General features: G+C 38.9%; 1 protein-coding gene across 1 annotated transcript in view; it reads right to left on the minus strand.

Annotated features, from left to right (window-relative positions):
- mettl15 (methyltransferase like 15) overlaps positions 1–19,859 on the minus strand; it is a 39,483-nt gene that overhangs the window by 19,529 nt on the left and 95 nt on the right. The window contains exon 2 of the mRNA XM_033986349.2: positions 19,003–19,187. Coding sequence (XP_033842240.2) covers positions 19,003–19,179 — 177 coding nt within the window. The 5' untranslated portion in view covers positions 19,180–19,187. The remainder of the gene's footprint in view (positions 1–19,002; positions 19,188–19,859) is intronic.

Raw genomic sequence — 19,859 nt, forward strand, 5'->3', positions numbered from 1 at the left:
AAATTAAAAAGCTAGTTTCCTTCAGCCTAAGGGGAAAGCAGTTTATCCTCACAGGAACTAATGCCTTTTTCTAAACAAGAACCCACCCAAAACATTTTCACCGTCTGCGTTCAGATGCCCAGAACAGCTATGTGAGAGATTTGAGATAGAGATTTGTTGATAATAGGTTTGGCATTTGCGACAATGATTGGCACCAAACTTGGAGAGTGAGTCATTGGCATTGATATTTCATCCACGGGAGATGTCAGAGAGGCCCCTCGTACAGACCAAACAAAGAAACACAAGAAAATGAACAGGGTCAATCCAGTGAAAAGGCTCCACAAGAAAAACAAAGTTGGGTAAAAGTAAGAGTCGTGCAGTTTGTGCCTTTGCCAGCAGAGGGAACAGGAGAGTTAGGAGTAGTTTGAGTGGTGCAGTACTGAGCTGCAAGGTGCTAGAATGCAGGACGCTTTGGTAGGTGTCCTTACATAGCATTTTTACTCACAATATCCACTTAAAAACACATATACCATAAAACAATAGCAAAACCAACTCTTTTAGCTCAGAATTTGGTTGGAAAGAACTTAAGCAGGCCTCATATTTAACCTACACTTATTCAAACGTGGGATAAAGAGCAACTATGGGCCGTAGGGGGGGCTCTCTCGGAAGACAGGTGTTGGCTAGTGTGACTATTTGGCTTTTAATTTGCAATTTTGACAAGTGCGTCCGACATTTGCTGCTGTAATAGAGGCAGGCAGGTTATCAAAACACGTGAGGATGCAAAACGAATGACAAATATATTCTAAATAATGTTATCATGCAGTATTTCTGGTCTTTAGTCGTTAGTATTACAGATATTTCACATTTATCTGAATTTATTTATGTTTTAACACATGTTTTGTTGGATTGAGATGCTCCAAAAAACACAGATATATCCATTTTTGTTTATATCCTCCATCTGTACTACGTGACTGGACATAATTCTGAGGTCATCGCTTCGTTCTGGGCGGACATGACAGCATTTGTGGTTCATACGAGTGGACATATCTGTTACACAGGCAGAAAACTCACTCAGCGATGGCCATATGGAAAAAAGGGGGCCTCTTCTGGTTGAATTCATTAGGAAAAGGGGAACAGGAACCAGAGAAGCCAAGTACTTACCTAAATCCTACTTGTGACTCCCCAGCCCAGGTCAGTTACAGTGGGGGAGCTACAATGTCATTGAGGGGAGTTTTTACAGATCTTGTTACACTAACACACAGACCATTAGGGAGACAGATATACAGGTACGGGATCGCTTTTCTTGTCGCGTCCGTTGCCATGGCAAGAGCAGAGCTGAGCGGTTTGCATTTCTCTCTCTCTGTCACACAAAGTTCATAGTGAGAATTTTTGGAGGTGGCACAGTGGCAAAGGAGTGGACAAAAATGCTGTTGGGAGATGAGTCAGAATTTAATAGACAATTTTCAAAGAGTTGAATTTGTGTCAGTTTGCTGGAACAATTCAATTAGCCGAAAGTCGCGTTTTGTAGAATAAGCGCACGCAAAATTCATCTGTTCGGAAGAGACGTGTGTGTGTGAGTATGTGAGAAAATTAAGGAGTTATTCGGTAACAAAAACAATCAGCAAATGTACTCTTTGTCACAGTCCCAAGCCTGGATAAAATCTCAGTCAATCTGCAGTCCTCAATCTAAATTTAACAAATATTTACCTTTAACTTGAAGCAAATCCTGCTATAAAAGTTCACAAAAACTCATATCCATTGTAGTTGCATCAGGAAGGGCATCTGGAGTAAAAAACTACATGCAGATAAAAGGCTAACTAACCCTACATATGCAACTTCTCGTAAGAAATAGCGGACGATGCATGAAAGAATGAACAAAAATAAATTAAAATGGTATGCAATGTTATGATTCAAGGTTTTTAGGCTTTTTTTGGTCTTTTCAGTTTTAAATTATACCAAAATTTAAAAAAACTTGATGATTTCGTACAATATTTGACTTTAACCATACGTACTTTGCTGTTTTTCTGCAGCCCACTCACTCATTTTAAACCACTCGGATAGATCCAGTGGTATTTTCTCCCTAATTGGCCCTCCACGGTGTGACGCTGTGAGATGGTGGACGCTGCGGACTCTGCACATGTGCACCTGACTATGAATACAGTCAGGTGCACATGTGCTGTGAATGTCCGCTCTAATGAGTTAACACATTTCACATAACCCTTAGGACCACACACGTGTTCACTTAGATCAAAAACTTCACATGACGTAGCGGGATTGATAAAGTAAGGATGTAGCTGGGTGTAAACGGGCTGCTCGGGGATGTACACATTTTTGATAATCTCCCTCTCTAAATAGTTTTTGTTAACGTGTGCCGAGATACATATGTTTCTTACGTTAACAGCAGTAAAGATTTCAGTTTTCAGTCAAATGTTCTCTATTAAAACATGAACTGCAAACCCGATTACAACAGCGATCTAAAATGTAATATTTTTGCAAAACAGTTCAGCCCAACGTCACACCTTAAAACAAATTATTCATCAGCAGAAGTTGTAGTTTAAAGTTTCAAAGAGATGCTAAATATTGCCTGCATATTGTCATCCTATAGTGTATTTAAATATTGAGGAGACCTAGAATGACATCTATCGTACAGACAGGACGAGTGAGTGAATGGGGGCAGGGTGCTACCAAAACAGATGGCCAGTGAGAGCAGACAAACTCAAAAAGCCATGAAAGCTTCGTCCAATTACTCTGTCAGGAGATTATGTTGATGGCGGATGGTGATGTCTGCGACCAAGCGTCTTTTTTTTACATCTCTGCGCCGCGACTCGAGAGCGGCTAACCGTGCAAGTGATACACGAGTACAAATAAGTTGACAAACCCTTTGCCCGGGGCGCCTTCCCAGTGCCCGCCTACATGTTCAGGTAATCTCTCGCTTTTGTTCGAGGTATGCCGCGGAGTTTGGACAAATACTTTCATTCCTCGTCTATTCAGTGCTGTTTGCCGACTCCTGGCGCAAGTTTAAATAAAGGCATTTAAAGAGGTATTTGAGCTAGTTAAGACAGGACACCTCAGCGCGCGTGCAGCCGTTTATAGGTCATTTACCAAAGTGGAAGAGTCTGAGTCCAGTAGATTCATAAAAACTGCTATGTTAGCGGTGATTCTGTAATAAAAAGTCGTAAAATTAATCAGTAGTAATAAATTTAATAAGCAAAAAGAGCGTGGCATTTGAAAAGGCGACTCACCTCTCCACCGGGCTGCACTGTGTTTATTAGCGATAGGGCATAAAGAGATTGTCTGCTTACATTTTATGACAGGTTTGTTAATGTCTCGCTCATGACAAATTGGAAATATACGCCTAATGTTTGTAATGAGCTGATAGGAAACATCTGGTGCCCGTGCACAATCTGTTATTGTTTTGGATCATATTCTGCACATGATTTGAGTAGCTGGTATTTTAGAAGCGGCAATTCTTCTTGGGGACTAAATAAATAAAAATAATACGTAATATTTTAATGATAAAGCTACTACATAGAGAAATACAATTTAATTCCCACATATTCCTGATAAAATGTTCTTTTTTATATATATATCCAATTGAAATTATACTATTTTTTGCGCAAAACAACTAGTACAAACCACAAATCAATATACGTCGTTATACCGTTCAAAATAGATCAGATAGTTGCATAGTTTTCATCTCTCATACCAAAATAGTTTGCACATTTAAGGTTTGCTGTTATCCATCTGGTTGACACACATTGTTTAGCGGGAAATGCTGTTACATCTGCAAACAAGTATGTACAAGTATAAAAGGCTGGCACGAGTTCATCCTGCCGTAGATCAAATGGAATAGGAAGAACATTGCTACGTACAGGACCAGTTAAACCCCCTTCACACGCTCAAACACAGCCGCAGGGGAATTTACACTTAACATGCCGCAGCAACTAACAATTCATTTAACAATTTATAAAAAAACACGCCACACCCAGACCACCCCAACGCTCACTCCAGGTAAGATCGGAGTGGGCGAGTGCGTCTCAAACCGGGGGCTGTAGTGGCTTCTTCTGGTGACGCTTTTAATGCAGGTCAAGACGTAGATCTAGTTTAAATGTGAATATAATTAAAGATGCACGTGTAACTTTTCTGGTGCGGGGTCTGTCATCTGTCTGCATGGAGATGTACTACTTTAATATACAGGTGTTTTGTTTATTGCAAAAAAAATGTAAATACTTTTCCTGCATTCCTACAGCTTGTCCGATGAAAAAATATATGTTTAATGTCATACTGTCCACCAGAAAAGTTGCATCTTCAAATAAGGGTGAGATAAGAACTGCTCTGAAGCTTGCAGTCCTGATTTAGACCTTGTTTTGGACTTGTTTTAGAGCTGGCTGATTTACTTTGAACTTCCTGGTTAAGTCCTCCTTGTTTACACGACTTAAAATAGTAGTTGCAGAGGTAGTGAGGTAGTACTTGTGATAGTTTGAGTATAACTACAGTTTGACATAGCCCACTGAAGCAGGCGACTTGTACTTCGAGCATAGCACAGGCCAGACGACCTGCTGAGAAACTATCTAAACAATTTGAGGACTCTGTGTCACTGTGTCTCCTCTTACCATATATAGCAAAATTTAAGTGCAATCTGACTTGTTATGAAAACATAGGAAATGTGACGCATCCATAAATTTGTCCCCAGAAATACTTAAACCAGCATTAAGTCTCCACTGTTGCTGTTGGTATCTTCTCAAATGCACAAAGTTTGTGAATGGAAACAGTGGGATTCCTCTGAGATTCCTCACTACCTGGCAGAGAACATAATGTTATGCAAATGGAGGGGCCATGCCACGGCTTGACTCTCTATAACTCCACTTGGCCCGAAAGTGTAAACACGATATTCCAGGCATAATGTAACAGGTTTAAGATGCTAATTGTTCTTCCTGTGTTCAAATGAAAGGATGATTAAACAGTTGTTTGTGGTCTGAGAACCAGCATTAACAAAACAATGTTAAGGTTAAAAGAAAATCAAACAAGGCAAGAATGAACTTGACAGATTTTTAAAACATTTTGTGCCTATTTTAATTTGTCCTGGGTAAATTGGCATTTTGCATACATAAGCCTTTAAATTGAGTCTAAATCCAGGGATTTTGTCTTTGAGCATTAATGCAAATACTGTTCTTATTTTCATGAAACTTAGTGAAAGGGTGGGGCATGTGCCACAACTGCTCCTTAAGTCCTTTATATTAAAAGGAACTCATATAATTATAATAAATTAAAAATATTGAGAAGTTTGGACGCAAAAAAAAAAAAAAAGTAATATAAACCTATCTGTACATGTCATTTTTTCTTTCAGTTTATTATATTAACTTCACTTTATTCTTCAAATGTTTTATTTTATAAAGCTGGTAGTAAAGCAGCAATAGTAGACAATGTGAGCAAAGTGAATTAAGGATTTTACTACTGTTTGTGTTCATGACACAGCACGGCTTTACGATAATTCTCAATTATTGACATCATGACCAAACACTGGATCTTGTGACAGTCCTAGTCCTGAAAGTGTCATAAATGTTTACACTTTAGTTTATGCAAAGCAGCACATTCCTACATTTGAATAGTCAAATAAGTCAATATGTCAATAACAGTGTTCAGACTTGCACCTGAGGATTGTTCTTTATTTACAGCCAATGAAAAGTAACAGTGTATTTAGACAGTTCTCTCCTTCAAAGCCAGTGCCCTTGTGGGAGTTTCGACTAAATATTTCCCGTAAAAACAAGATCACTTTACTGAGAGACTCATGTGGCCTTTATGAGATGGCTGGGAACCGATGACTCGCAGAGCTGCTGAGCATCATCTGCAGTCACAGCCTTATGACGGCGTTTTCTGTAATATGTCATTATTCGGCCTTTATACTGAGCAAATACAATCTCTGCGGTTCACCAAATCCACCACAAACACAAATGATATACAAGATCATTTACCAATTAAGTCCACATTTATCCTGAAAATAAGACCTACTCTGGGCACTAGAAATTGCACGAGAGAAAGTAATGCCACCAGTTCCCGACTTAAGAAATACAAACAAAAAAATGCAAAAATCTCCAACACATTTACTTTCAAACCAAACACACCAACATACCAACATACTGATGCTGTTTACGTACAGTTTTTACTTTTAAGCAGGTTGAGCATGTCCTGGACGTATGCAATGGTCTAAATTCATATTTGTGGTTGTTGTAAATTACTTTAACGTCCATTTCCACAGATTAGCACATGCTCTGACACTGTAACTCTGAATAAGGTTCTACACATGATCGATCTGGGACGGGTCGTATTAAAAGTGAATGGGAAAAGGCAGAACGTTCAGGCGAAAACTTTAAGCTGATTGAGGGAAGCAGAGGAAGCACAAAATTAAAACTTTTGCTAAATCCAGTGAAGAGAAAAGCACAGACATCTTTCTCATCCATAATTTCACCAAGCGCTTCCCTCTGCACACCTTTCCAAAACAAATAGTCTGTATTTCTGCTAAAAAAAAAAGCCAAAGTAAATCCATCTTCATCCCCATGTTTGTTTTGGTTCGTTTGGGCGCTTGACCTTTGGCTTCTGCCCAAAATACAAAGCTGTCCTGTGATTGGACAGACGCTGTGACTCGAGCACGAGCACAAAAACAGGGAGTCGTCTGAGATTCATTTTGTTTTATAAAGTAACACGCCATGTACTTTCACCAAAATATGAACAGAATTTACATAAACATTACGATACATGCGATACGAGCGGTTCTACCCTCGTAAACACGTCTTTAATCGGTGAGTCTGCAACTGCATTTTATAAACGGAAAAACAAATATGGCACTTTCAGTCTCAACAGTGGCCAGTAAATAGTCTTAGTTTAGTCTGTTGACCGATATCCTGAACCAATACACAGTTTTCTACATGTTTTTGGACAGGACCCAGTACCAGTACGCTCATATTTCTACAGTTGGTGAGTAAATACCAACAAGATGAAAAGAGACAAACCATTCACATCCAAGTAAATCAACCCAAATGATTCTGAACATTTCAAAGTCACTGCATCATCGCTGTCCAAGGTGCTGATTCATACATCGACTGCTTTGGGAGCTTTCAGAGAAACCCAAATCCCAATTGTTTTCCGAGGTTAAGTTTGTCACCCACACTGCCTGCCAGCAAGGATTTTGTTAAAACCACTTTAAAAAGATTTGTTTCATTTGGTGCACTTCCAATAAAAACAGCCTGGTCCCTTCCCTCCTCTACATAAAGCTCATAAAACCCATGTCAACCTCCGCCCACTTCGAGGAGTTCCGAGACCGCCTCTTACGCCGCGGAGACGCTGACGACGTCCCAGGAGGTGCACGGGGAGCGAGCACTACTGCCTTGTGAGGAAGTGCCAGCCAATAACTCAATATTTACTGTAGGTGGGCATTCCCAGGCAATGATTAGCCTTTCTTACGTTCATCGCGGAAGTCATAATATCAGTGTAATTACATGGGGGAATATGAATGAAAATGAATCTTTTATAAATATGATATTGCTTGATTTTATTTGAATTATTATTTGAAAAAAAAGGTATTGCATTTCAGTGTTGATGCAGCAGGAGGATAATAAAGAGTTATGACATAGGTATTCTTGCTGTGAGAGTAATTACACTAGAAAGTTGAGAAAATTAATCATGTTTCATATATTATTGAGGGGATAACTCAGCTGTATTTCGCAATTACAGTTTCCTCTCTTTTAATAATACTAGAAACCAGACACCGAATTGAATAAAGAAGAAAATATATACCCAGATACTCACAGATACTAAAACGTGTACAAAACTAGCTATTGATTCAAGAGAAAGTTTGAATTTCTAAGTGGTATGACACATAAAAAATACAACAAACAAAATTACGATGGGGTGTATAGCATAGGTTTTTACTTAAATCACAATAGAGTTTGGAATTTTAGTGTAGAAATATATTAGTATATGCAAAAATAATAGAGGTAGACAATGAAATCATCTAATATTGTGAGTGTTGTTTTGAAATGTAAAAAAAACTCTTCAAAATTCCCCATTCAAACCGTGGTAAACAGTGATATTTTTGCTTTTTTTTTACACTCCTTTCACGTTTTGTTCGAACCTTAACTAACAATTAAAGATATATACAAACACGTTTCTTACAAATTGCCGAAATATTTCCAAAAATTACCCCTGACGTTCTCATTTTTGTCAGTCTTGCCCACCTCTAGGTACCGCAGTGCTGATAAAAAACACTGTTAATGCGCACCTATACAATACTATGTCCCGGCATCATCTTCTCGACGTGAAACTTGCAAACCCAGACTTATGCAGAGGGAAAGGAGTTGTGGATGTGATTCTGAAGTGATTGGACACTCTAAAAGGATGGGAAGGGAGGGACCTCAGCAGAGTGTGCATGAGTCATCACACCCCACCCTCAGCCAAACTGTCTGTTTTTGTCTCTCAGGTTTGAAGATTTACTGAGCTACATTTCTCTCTGCAAAGACCCAACAAAGAAGTGAAAATGTGTTTTAACAAGAGCAAGATTGTTTAGAAACTGCAAGGAGAGAAAATAGTAATTAAATCAACGAGGAAACGGTCAAAAACAGCATCTTTATAAAGGCAGAATCACCTCACAGTTAGAAGGTCCTGCGTTTGATTCCCAGCCCTTTCGTTCTTTCAGTTTGCACGTTCTGCCCGTGTATGCATGGGTTTAATGGTTTAATCCGTTTATTGTGCATGTTTTTGGTTCATGGAAGACACTGAAAGAATCCCGGGTTTAATCTATGAACCTAAAAAACATGCACCATAGTTTTATCCTCCAGCTGCGCAACTGATCAAATTTAGATCCTTTTTTTCAAATTGTCAGTGATAAACTTGTTTTTTTGTTGTTGTTTTTTTAAATCAACAGGTCTAAAGCCAATCCTTTGGTTTGGAGGAAAAGTTCAGCTCATATCAAAACTGTTAAAAAAAAGTCTGAAATTTTAATCTCATGGCAAAACTAGACCGTGAATGCACTTTTCATTTAATTTCTTATAAAATCCCTTTGATGGATGCAAGCCTTCACCCCACTGACCTGAAATACAAGGAATCAATAAGAATCAACACCTGGTAATTAGCATGAGGCAACTTTAACATCTGACTTTAACAATATAGAAAGAATATATCAATGAAAACTTACTGCCAATTACTGACAGACTAGACTCTAAAGATAGGAGAGGCCCTAACTCTGTGGGAGGAAGTCATTCATGATAATCAAATTAATGTTTCAAACTGTCTGGGGGTGGAAATTAAAGCAGGAGGAGGGGGTTTGTGTGTGTGTGTGTTTGTGTGTATAATGCTCCTCACTACTTCAGGTCTCTGCAAATGGAAAGTGTGTCATATATTTAACCCTGCCACACATTAAAAGGATCATTTAGGTCCTGATTTAGTTCTCCTTGACTTCGGGAAGGCATGACCCAACATCCCCACCCCTGCACCGGCCGATAAAACAGAGCATCAGGGGCAGAGGGAGCGACGGACGCAGAGGCGTAAGATACAAACAGGAAACAGCGAAAATAATTAGGTGACTTTGTGACTCACCTCTCGTAAAGTCGTAAAGTTGTAAAGTTAAACGGCAGCATTCTCATCCATATTATCCATTAGAATCTGTCCTCAACAAATCACGACACCCGGCCCAAAAAAAGAGCTCTTAATCCATTAATCCAGTTTGAAAGGTTCTTTAAAAGTAAAAGGACGAGAGTAGATCCTCACGTGTGTCTGTTTACATCCACGCACATCGGATCAGGGTGAAACGACTCTTACTTCCTGTGTAGTTTATCGCTAGTTTTCTGTGCGTTAACAACTAGTAATAACACACTTTTGACTTGCATCTAAACTATAAGTACAATGCTCTAATATTTGGGACATTTTAGAGTTTCAAAGCGAGTAGTTTGGGAGTGCGCAGTCTCTTTTCTGCCATTTCCCGCTGCAAAAATCACACCCGATTCTCTTTGTCTGCGGTCTGCACTTTTTCCTCACACGTTTAATCATCATTTAAGACTGAAAAACGTGTGTGTGTCAGGTTTTAAGAGGAATATTATGGTCAAAGGTGAAGGACAGCACTTAGTATAAAAGCAGCTTTTTCTTTCCTAACCAATAGATGCACAATTGAGTCACTTTAGCAACATTTTAGCAGCATTTCCGTTTCATGACACATAAAAAATATCCCACATGTACTAGCATGCTTTAATCTGTCCCAAATTGAAAATCTTTCCGGTGATAAAACCCTCATAAGCCTTGCATAAGATCATAGTGAAGCTAAATATATCATGATTAATATATAGCCACAGGAAGCAATTAATCCCACACTGACCTTTTGCTGTTTAACGTCATGGATTATAGCTCAATTTGGCCAAATAACATATGTAAGCGATGTTAACTTGGAAGGTGTGTGAATAATAGTGCATTAAATTAATATATGCTTCCTTTAAAATATAAAAATTGTGTCAAAGTGCCATTTGAAAGCATCTTTGTTTTAGCAGGAAGCTGGAAATAAGGTCAAATATGATGCGGAGGATCTATTCAAAATGACTACACGCATCATTGCTTCGTAGTATTTCCCCTAAGTGTGACACGGCAGTCAATAAAGTGCGCAAAGGAAACAATACAAACTATATAAAGCCCGCGAGAAAACACGAGTAAAACTGAAAAGAGAGGGTGGCATCTTGTAACTATATTCACAAAATGTAAAGAGGGGCGGAGAATAGGGCTTTCTCCCTCCCCAAGGTGAATTTCATGGTACTAAAGAAAGACAAAGGCAGAACAGGGCCAAGTCCATTAGGGAGTGCAAAGCCAGGCCGGGGTAAATGAAGGCTTGATGGTGGGCTCGCAGTAATAGGCACAAGACATCCAGAGGCGTTTGAGGAGAGCTTCCAGTTCCAGTACAAGGACGGAACAGACAAGACTGAGCAAAGAGAAAAGAGAAACAGGTTTAAGGCGGAGGGAGCACTAAGCCGAGAATCAAGATGACCTCTGCTCAGCTGCCCTGTGTTTGATACATTAGTTTGTGATTGGAGGATTTAGCAAACAGAAGTTAAGCGTCACATAGAAAGATCCCAGATTAAGTTAAAACGTAAGCATACTGACATCAATCGTACACTTTGACGTTAATGAAAACACAAAGTTAAATAAAGTAATTCTGGAAACAAAATTAGACAGAATTTCGTGCAGCAGTTTCCACAAACCCCAAGTGTAACAGCCCATAAAAGTAAAAAGGATTGTGCATTCAAGGCTCTGGACAGTGATCAGAAATGTGACTCTAAACCACATGAGTCAAACTCAAGGCCCTGGCCCGAAATCTGGCCCGCCATGTCATTTTACGTGGCCGCGACAAGGTAAATTAAAATGTATGACCATCTTAAAATGTCAGTTTATCAGTAGCAGTTACACAGTCATATTTTTTTACATCTATGCAAATTGTCTCTCGGTGAAATTGAGTTTGACATCCCTGCGTCTAAATAGTCAACCATTCACTTTCACATTTAAACAGAAGCCGGAGTATAGATTCACTAACTGACCAAAAACTGTCTCTTGAAAGTGATTGAAGAAGAATCTATTAACTTGGGGAACATTCACATTCTACTCAGGGTGGAGCAGACACTTGGCTTTCAAAAATGTGAACGTTCGATAAAGTTGAAGATACGTGCTGAATAAATCTGGAAAAAATGGTCTCTACTGGTGATAAAATTTACAGAGATATTCAGAAGGTGTTCAATTAGGCTGGAGCCAGTGTCAGCCAGACCACACTGCTCACACCTTACACTGACCACTCGTATAACTGCAGAAGAGACCGCACCATCGAGAAATCAAAATGAAAAGAACTGAAACAAGAGAGACAGTGAACGCCATCATTAAAATACAAGTGTATGCTTTTCCTTTTTCAATATTCAACGCAGCTGATTTTAAATTAAACAATCCTCACTGGACTTCTGTTTGTGCAGTAGTAAAGTCCACGTGAGGTCCGAGGTCTCGTCTAATCTCTCTGGTTTTGTGCTTGGACTAACATATAGCGCTGTTAATAGGAAAAGAGCAGTTACTAACCTACTGCGAATTGAAAATGGTTACTCAGGTTGATGGACAAGCTTTTATTTTCCTTCCTGTGGTCAGAGGTCATGCTAAAGCTAAGCAAAGGACCACTGGAGCTTAATACAACTCGTGCATAAAGACACTAGAGTCCTACTGTGTGGAGTCTGTCTTGAGGAATCCAGGATCACTGAATACGTTCAATTTGATGACACTAACTCAACAGTTCATATTAAAGCGTGGAGTGGATAGTTGTCTATGTCCTCTCTGTGAAAAACTGTGATAAGGCCTTCAGCTTAGGGTCATAGCTGTTGCAATAAAAAACAGGCATCCCATCAGGCAGGTTTAATAAATCAACAGAAGAGCAGTTCTATCTTCTACAATGACGTACCGTATATGAATTAAAACGGTTGTACAGTTAAGAGAAATCAATGTTTGGAGCCTACTATGAGCATAAAAGCAGGGAAAGCAGTGGTCTGATTAAACTGTGGAGCTAGAGGAGTAGAAACGGTGAGAATGGAGCAGGAAACTTGTGTTCCTGGTTTAGGTCAGTGGTGTCATGTAGTGTCGGGCGGACAAGCCCTCCCCTGCCAAATTAGTGGGGAAACAGAGCGAGCTCGAAGTGGGAGCACTCCAGCTGAGAACAACAGCACTTCCACTCAACGGTGCGGCGAATATAGATAACGCCTGTAGCACAGATAAGGTCAGAGCAAGCAAATCAACCAGCTCTGAAATAAAACAAAAAAGACATTATTATGCAGGGACACATATTGAGCCAGATCAGTACTGTAAAAGAGCAAATGCAATATTTATTTACTCACTGTAACTGTTTATGAAGAGAACAACTACAAACAAGAGCATCATCATTTGTATGTAATATTAATGGTCATATTTAGGTTTTCCTCCGTGCCATAAGCATGTTGCATTTTGAGCAGTGCTTGTTCAAGGATTTCCAGTTTTGCCTTTAGTTAAGATGCCAGTTTTAAATGCTGAATGTTGTTAAGTTTTACACATATTTAATAGGACGGATTAATCAGCAAAAACATAAACTGCATAAAAGAAAATGACACAGTAGCTGCGTATCTTCTGAACAAAGAAGGGATAGTGCATTTAGAGCTCACAAACACCAACTGAAGATGTGTTGCAGCAATGAGTCATCTCAATCCAGCTGTCCACAGGGCATGCATCTCATTAGCATATCCACACTCACACACCGCCCAATGTAAATATTGTAATAAAACCCACAGTAATTGTATCGCAGCCCGAACATGCATTTTATTCCACCCCAAATTGAACAATATTAGATGGCTGTTGTGTGCAAAGGGTTGTACAGTTTCAGTAATTGTTACATTGTAAAACAAGACGTCTTGAGTAAACTGATGCAAAAGCAGCACAAGCGTTTCTAAACTGGTTCATGTTCGGTTTATGGAGTTGGTGAAGATTGATCAAAAGGACATAACTGCAAATGACAACACACTGATTGGCACAACTGCGATGAGCTTTGTTTATTTAACTGTCTATTTTTGTGCACTTTTGGATGCATCATGATTTTGTAATAGGTTTTGCAAATGTGATAAACTGAAATGTCTGTTAACGAAAGACATTTGTGGTATTTAATATTGATATTATACCATCTCTTTGTCTTATTTCATTCTCGTGGAAACAATCGCAGGTATCGTTCCATCTTGTCCCATACCTAAGCTATAATCCCTCCTGTACTCAAGAAATCCATTGCTTTGTTTTGAAAATACCAGAGGTGCTGTTAATGCCACTGAAAGAAAAACAATTAAATCTGTGAACCAATTAGCTCTTACCTCCAGGTCTGAGAAACTGCAGCTAAACAGTGAGTGCAACAAAGGTTTCCGCTTTCATTAGTCTTAATGTTACATCTGTAAATGTAGTTTAGCTGCTGCCAACAGTTACATGTTCATTTTGATGTCTTCTTGTTTGCAGAAAATAGGACTTTTTAACACTAGCTTGTCAACAGCAATTACAGAGTTTCAGCTTGAAAATATGCAGCGGTTAGTCCTGGCTGCTGCAATATTAAAAATATTTTACAAGCCTTGCAGAACACTACACATGCTGACACATATTTATTAGTTTAGTTTGTGAGAACACCTCTTGGTTTGTAACTAAAGCTAATAAAAGCTCACAAAACAATAGTCCAAAACATGAAGGTGTGGTAAGGCACCCACAAAAGGTTGTCTGTGCCATGGCCAAACAACTTGGCGGTCTGTGAGGCACCCCATTTGTCTAATGAAGTCCCAGACTGTCTTCACACCACACCCCCCACTCCCACTGCCCCACTATGAAATGCTCTACTCATGAAAGTAATGAGGCAGGGAGGGAGAAAGACTTGGGGCCACTGATAACCTCAGACTAAACTTGCAACCTTACGAGACAAGGGCCTAATATCTGGCCGTCAATCAGCCCCAGCATCCCTGGCTGGAGTGTTTAATTACAAAGATCAATTATTTACCAGCCTCCTCTTTCACTACTCAGTGCTCCCAAAAAAGGAGTGTCAAGAGAAATAAAAAGAAAAAATAACTTTGTCAAGACATAAACAAACTCGTAGTAGAACACACTGACATTTGCTTTGAAATGGTCAAATAAATAATAATTATAAATGGGAATAGTGTAATGTGAAACTTTACAATAATAAAAATACACCAGAAAATATCTAGAATAGTAAAGAAATGTACCTTTAATATTATTACGCATTATGACTGCAAGTTTTACCTCTATACAAAAGAGTTTAACATTTTATTTGCCCTAATCCCACGGTGCACCACGCAGAACACCATATAGCAACAATATGCAAGATATGATCTCATATCGTCCATTCCTCCTGACATCAGCTGCATGACCAACTGCAAGGCTTTTAACTAATTTGAAGAGACAAGATCAGATTACCCCTTTGACTGTATTCACAACAGCGCTACACTTGGAGGAGGCTGGACAAGGAACCACAGCCACTATCACTATCCTGCTCGCACCTATGACCTACATCTGTTAACCACATTTAATATGTACTTTTAATATTAATAACTTTATGAATGAAGCAACAGGCAGGTCACGCCAAAGTTTTACCCGGCCCAACTCCAGCTGTAAAACTTTAAACAAATATAAAAAGACAAGATCATATTAACCCTGGCATTGTCTTCCTTTACAAGCTAGTACAACCTGTACTGGTAAGAAGATGAAAGAGGGAAAGCCCATTATCACTCAAATAAGAGACATGTTCGGTCAGATAAAAGTCTACTGCTTCCTGACTCTGAAGAATTACCTTTGCACTTCCAGTAAGTCTCGCCAAAAAATGCATTTCTTTCAATCGAGGAAAAATCCAAGTTATGTTAATTTGTAAACATCTGAAGAACCACACACATCTTTTATTAGTCGGGTCTGAAATCCTAAAATGAAAAACAAAGTAGCAGCTGGAAGAGTGTTTCGTGGTCATCTAGTCTCAGATGAGAGTGGCTCTTCAAGCATCCACATTACAGCCAGCCAATAGTCGAAATAACAAGGCACACAAAAAGGGGAGAAAGTAGCACCTAACCATGTTCTCTGCAGTGGGCCTTAACGAGAGGCAACACCTGTGATTCATGCTTGCTTTAGATTTCCTTGGTTTGCAAAGTCTTTTTCAGGGAGACAAAGTTATAATATATCACAAACCAAAGAGTTGGAGGTACTATGTGTTACATGTACTTACACTGCATTATTAAGGATGAAATAGTATCTGCTCAAGCATACAAAACAGCACTGAATGAGCATTTATATTTATGTTATATATTCCTCTCATGTCAGGGTAGCTCACAATATTATAAGAAATGCAACCGGTTATAGACAATACTAACAAGATCAGCAATTTGGCAGTATCTTTGTTCCTATTACACTGAAAGCTAAATTGCTTGTATAAAATAAGCAGACAGCTTTCAGGGATCAAACAGATGGAAAGATAAAATAACAAACGTACATTTACTTTCACTTTTAGTTAGACGGGTGATACTTGAGGGTACGGCCTGAAGTGTACAGGAAAACTAACAAGTGCCAGAATAGAACTCAGGCAGAATAGGAACTGAACTCACAACCTCATTTGGTATTAACATAAAAAATGCACAACAGGTTGACAACGCCTCTCTAATTACTGCAATAAATGTATGTGAATGAATATAATTTTGTGTAGTGGAACACGGGTCACAAATCGAATGTCTCTCAGGTCAAGTTTGAAAAGATTTCCTCAAGAAAAGGTCCATAACTTTGTGGGTTTCTTATGCTAATTTGTAAAATTGGTCTTGCCCAAATACAGATATAAAAGAAGCTCTTAAGGTCAGAAGAACACTACACAATATCTCCATCTGATTATAAAGCAACTTTATCAGTTAATTGTGAAGAGGACCTGGTCTCTTAGCTGGCTAGTCCAATCCAGATAAGTGTATGACCAAAAGGTAACCAGGGCGCAGTTATGCACTAATTCTAATGAGGTGTCTAACCCCTAATAATTTGCCTAATTGTGTTAAGAAAAGCTTGTCTAGGGACAGACTCAGCTATTGATCCAAAAAAGTGGGCTTGAACACTTTCACGTTCATTAATTCCACAAGGGGGAGTGTGTTGGAGCTGCATTGTAAGAGCAGGCAGCCTGTTTCTGTACAGCTGCACAGGGTTTTTCCCCTGGACTCTCAGCTGATGGCTCATTAATCTGAAGGAGAGGAGGTCCCCAACGTAAGCAGTCTGCGCCAGAGGAGGACTCCGCAGGCTTCACCCCTTTTCACTGTGGTATTTTTACTTAAGCACCACTAAAACTGGAGTGGGGAAGAGGCTTATCATACAGAAAGTGTACAAGTGGCAAATTGCAATACAGTATAGTCAGTATAGTCATGAAATTATACTGTTTCACTATACTGTTATACTGGTTAAATGTATAACATTTAATAATTTAATAATATAATCATTAAATAAAGGAAAAGAAAATGTGGACAGTTTACAATGTCTGAAAATGAATGGATAGTAATAATAATAATAATTTGTTTAAGTTATAGTTACAAGTAGCAGGAGGATTCAGTTGTGCATGTTTGAAGTTGATCAGGGAAACTGGACTCTGCTTTGGAACTTAAAAACATAAGGTTAAATAATAACATTTTACTTGTTATATCCTATACTGTCCATGGTAGAAGGTGGTAGTAGTTGTTATTATAAGGCCAGCCTCTTTAACCTGTAACACTGTTTTATATAATCCAAAACCATAACACAGGAATAACCACGTAATGTGACTGTAGTGCCATGATGTAAGTGATTCTACGAAACACAAATGAGTACTATACCTGAAAATCTGCAGGCAGCCGCCGCGTGTGGGAGGCTATGGGCCACTGAAAGCCTGCATTAACACACTTTAGCTTAAGTGTGGCGATTGCTCTGACACCTATCATCACATTAAGTACTCTTTTCATTTACCTCTGATCCAACTGACGAGGAAAATTATGTAGTACTGATTATTTAACAATAGCCATCCAAACTATTTTTCTACATTGTGCAGTGGGTGAATTGTAGTCCACTGTCAAAGGTTGGTTTTCCTTCACGCCACTGTCGCCTGTCTGCAGCTGACACCATCACTTATCGTCTATAACTATGACAGCTTAAATGGCAGCTCTGTGACATGGAAGTGTCAAAAATTAGATGGCTTGACTAAGACTGACAGAGCATGTTCCCATTCCTATTAGACAGCACTTTAGACTAAGATCAATTAAGTGTGACAGTAGAAACATCAGCTAAAAAGCAACAACACTAAGCTTACATTGATTGAATTGTACACATATTTCCATTTACTGTGCTGTAAAATACACAAAATGTAGCCCAAATCTTTAAAAGTGTTTTTAATAGCATGTGATTGGCAAGCTGTGTTGGGACAGTTGGCAAATGGGCGGTCAGCGGAGGAGTTTAGAGCTGCTAAAGTTCACACAGGAGCGACGCAGTACCCTGTGTCCTGCCAACTGCCGTACAGTGGCGCAAATCCTGACTAAGTTGTTGACCCATGGCCCCCACCTGCCCTGACCATGCATTATACGGAGGGTTATCACTTTCCTCCTAAGATGCCTGCTACACCAGAAGGCTTTTGACTCATTCCCATCTGCCCTGGTAGTATACGTTGAGCAATAGTCATCACCATGTCCTGTTCATATATGTCTGTGGCTTAATTTAGATTTGTTTAGTTCATGTAGGAAGTTTTTGATTTTCTGGTAAAAATAGAAAGCATGATGTCTTGCAGGGTACATATGTTTAGAAGGTAAGTGGATGTACAGTATGATAAAAATGACTTGCCTTTTATTTATATTGAGCTTTTTGGATACTCATATTTTATTATATTAATCCATTTCAGACCTTTGCCCCCTCCGACCACCAATCACTCAAGAACATAGATTGGTGTCATTGCTCAAAAACACAACAACAGTATGCACTAGTTGGAGCAACCTATCGCAAAATATATTTATCAAAAATTATACTTTTACGTTGCTCTTTAGCATTAATTTCCTTTCCTTTTAATCTGTTTTACAATTTTTAACAGTTAATTTGAGGAATTATATAAAATGAGCTGCTGATTCTTCACATAAAATCCCCCTAAAGCATGCAAAAATATACAAGACTCAACTATGTTAAAAAGGATTTTGCTATGTTCTGATGCACTTAAAAAGTCCAAATATTCAAAACACCTCCTGCATGCACTACACTTGAGTTCGAAGGTGTTAAACAATGGAAATAAAATGTAAATAGCACTTAAACATTTGCAAATCGTTACTTTGACTTTCTAACTTTCCATCCAGCCAATCTGATTTCACTGGTGTGATTTAGCCTCAAAACAAAAAACTAAGATTTGACTTGAAGTTGTAACTTACACTGACAATGGACCTAACTTCATTGGTCTGTCAACAATATTAAATTGTCAAATATTAGAAAAGGCCTTACCTGCCCTGGTTGTAGCTCTAAGTAATGCAGCACTTCTTTGAGCATGACAGGAGTGTGACCAAGGCCTGGTGACGCACCAACTGTGGAGTATGGAACTTCACACCTCCAGATCCGTATGGACACCATGATCTTCAACAATGAACTGGAGCGCAGAACTCTGGAGCACCAGAAGACCATTTTGTCATCTGAAAGAACAAAACAAAGTAACGTTTAAAAATACAATATATAAAAGTGCGCTGAATGATTTCATTATTCAGACAGATATCTTGAATGGACAACAGAACTGTATTAGGCTAGGTAAAATTATATTCTGGAGTTTCCTGGCAACAGTATGCAATAAATGATCATACTGATGTGATGAAATGATAAAATAAAACAGGTGAACATGGCACAGACTTCTCCAGATCTACTCAAATAACAAGAGTCAGTGTCATACTATTAAAGGGCAATTATAATAAAGTTTATTACTTTTTTAAGATTCTATTTAACACCAAACTCATAATACAGTACTATTAACCATGGTAATACAAGTAAGAACCAAATAATCCCCCTACCCCATGTATCCCATGTGTTAGAGCGAAATTATCCCATTAGCAAAGTTAGCAACCTGAAGAAATTAGGTGAATATTAGCACACTGGACAGTTTTGATAAAAACCTAACATACCTCGGCTTTTCCGTACAATAATAAAGGCTTTACGTCACCTTTAAAGAGGACTCATACCACAGAACACGTGCACACACATAAGCTAACTTCATTAACGTCATCCACGAGGTGCAGATAGGATACTACCGGTGAATCACGGCACATGCCATGTCTCCTGGCACGTGTAAAGAGTCAAAAAGGACATAACATCAC

The sequence above is a fragment of the Periophthalmus magnuspinnatus genome, chromosome 3 (assembly GCF_009829125.3).
Source record: "Periophthalmus magnuspinnatus isolate fPerMag1 chromosome 3, fPerMag1.2.pri, whole genome shotgun sequence".
Classification (NCBI taxonomy): Eukaryota; Metazoa; Chordata; class Actinopteri; order Gobiiformes; family Gobiidae; genus Periophthalmus; species Periophthalmus magnuspinnatus.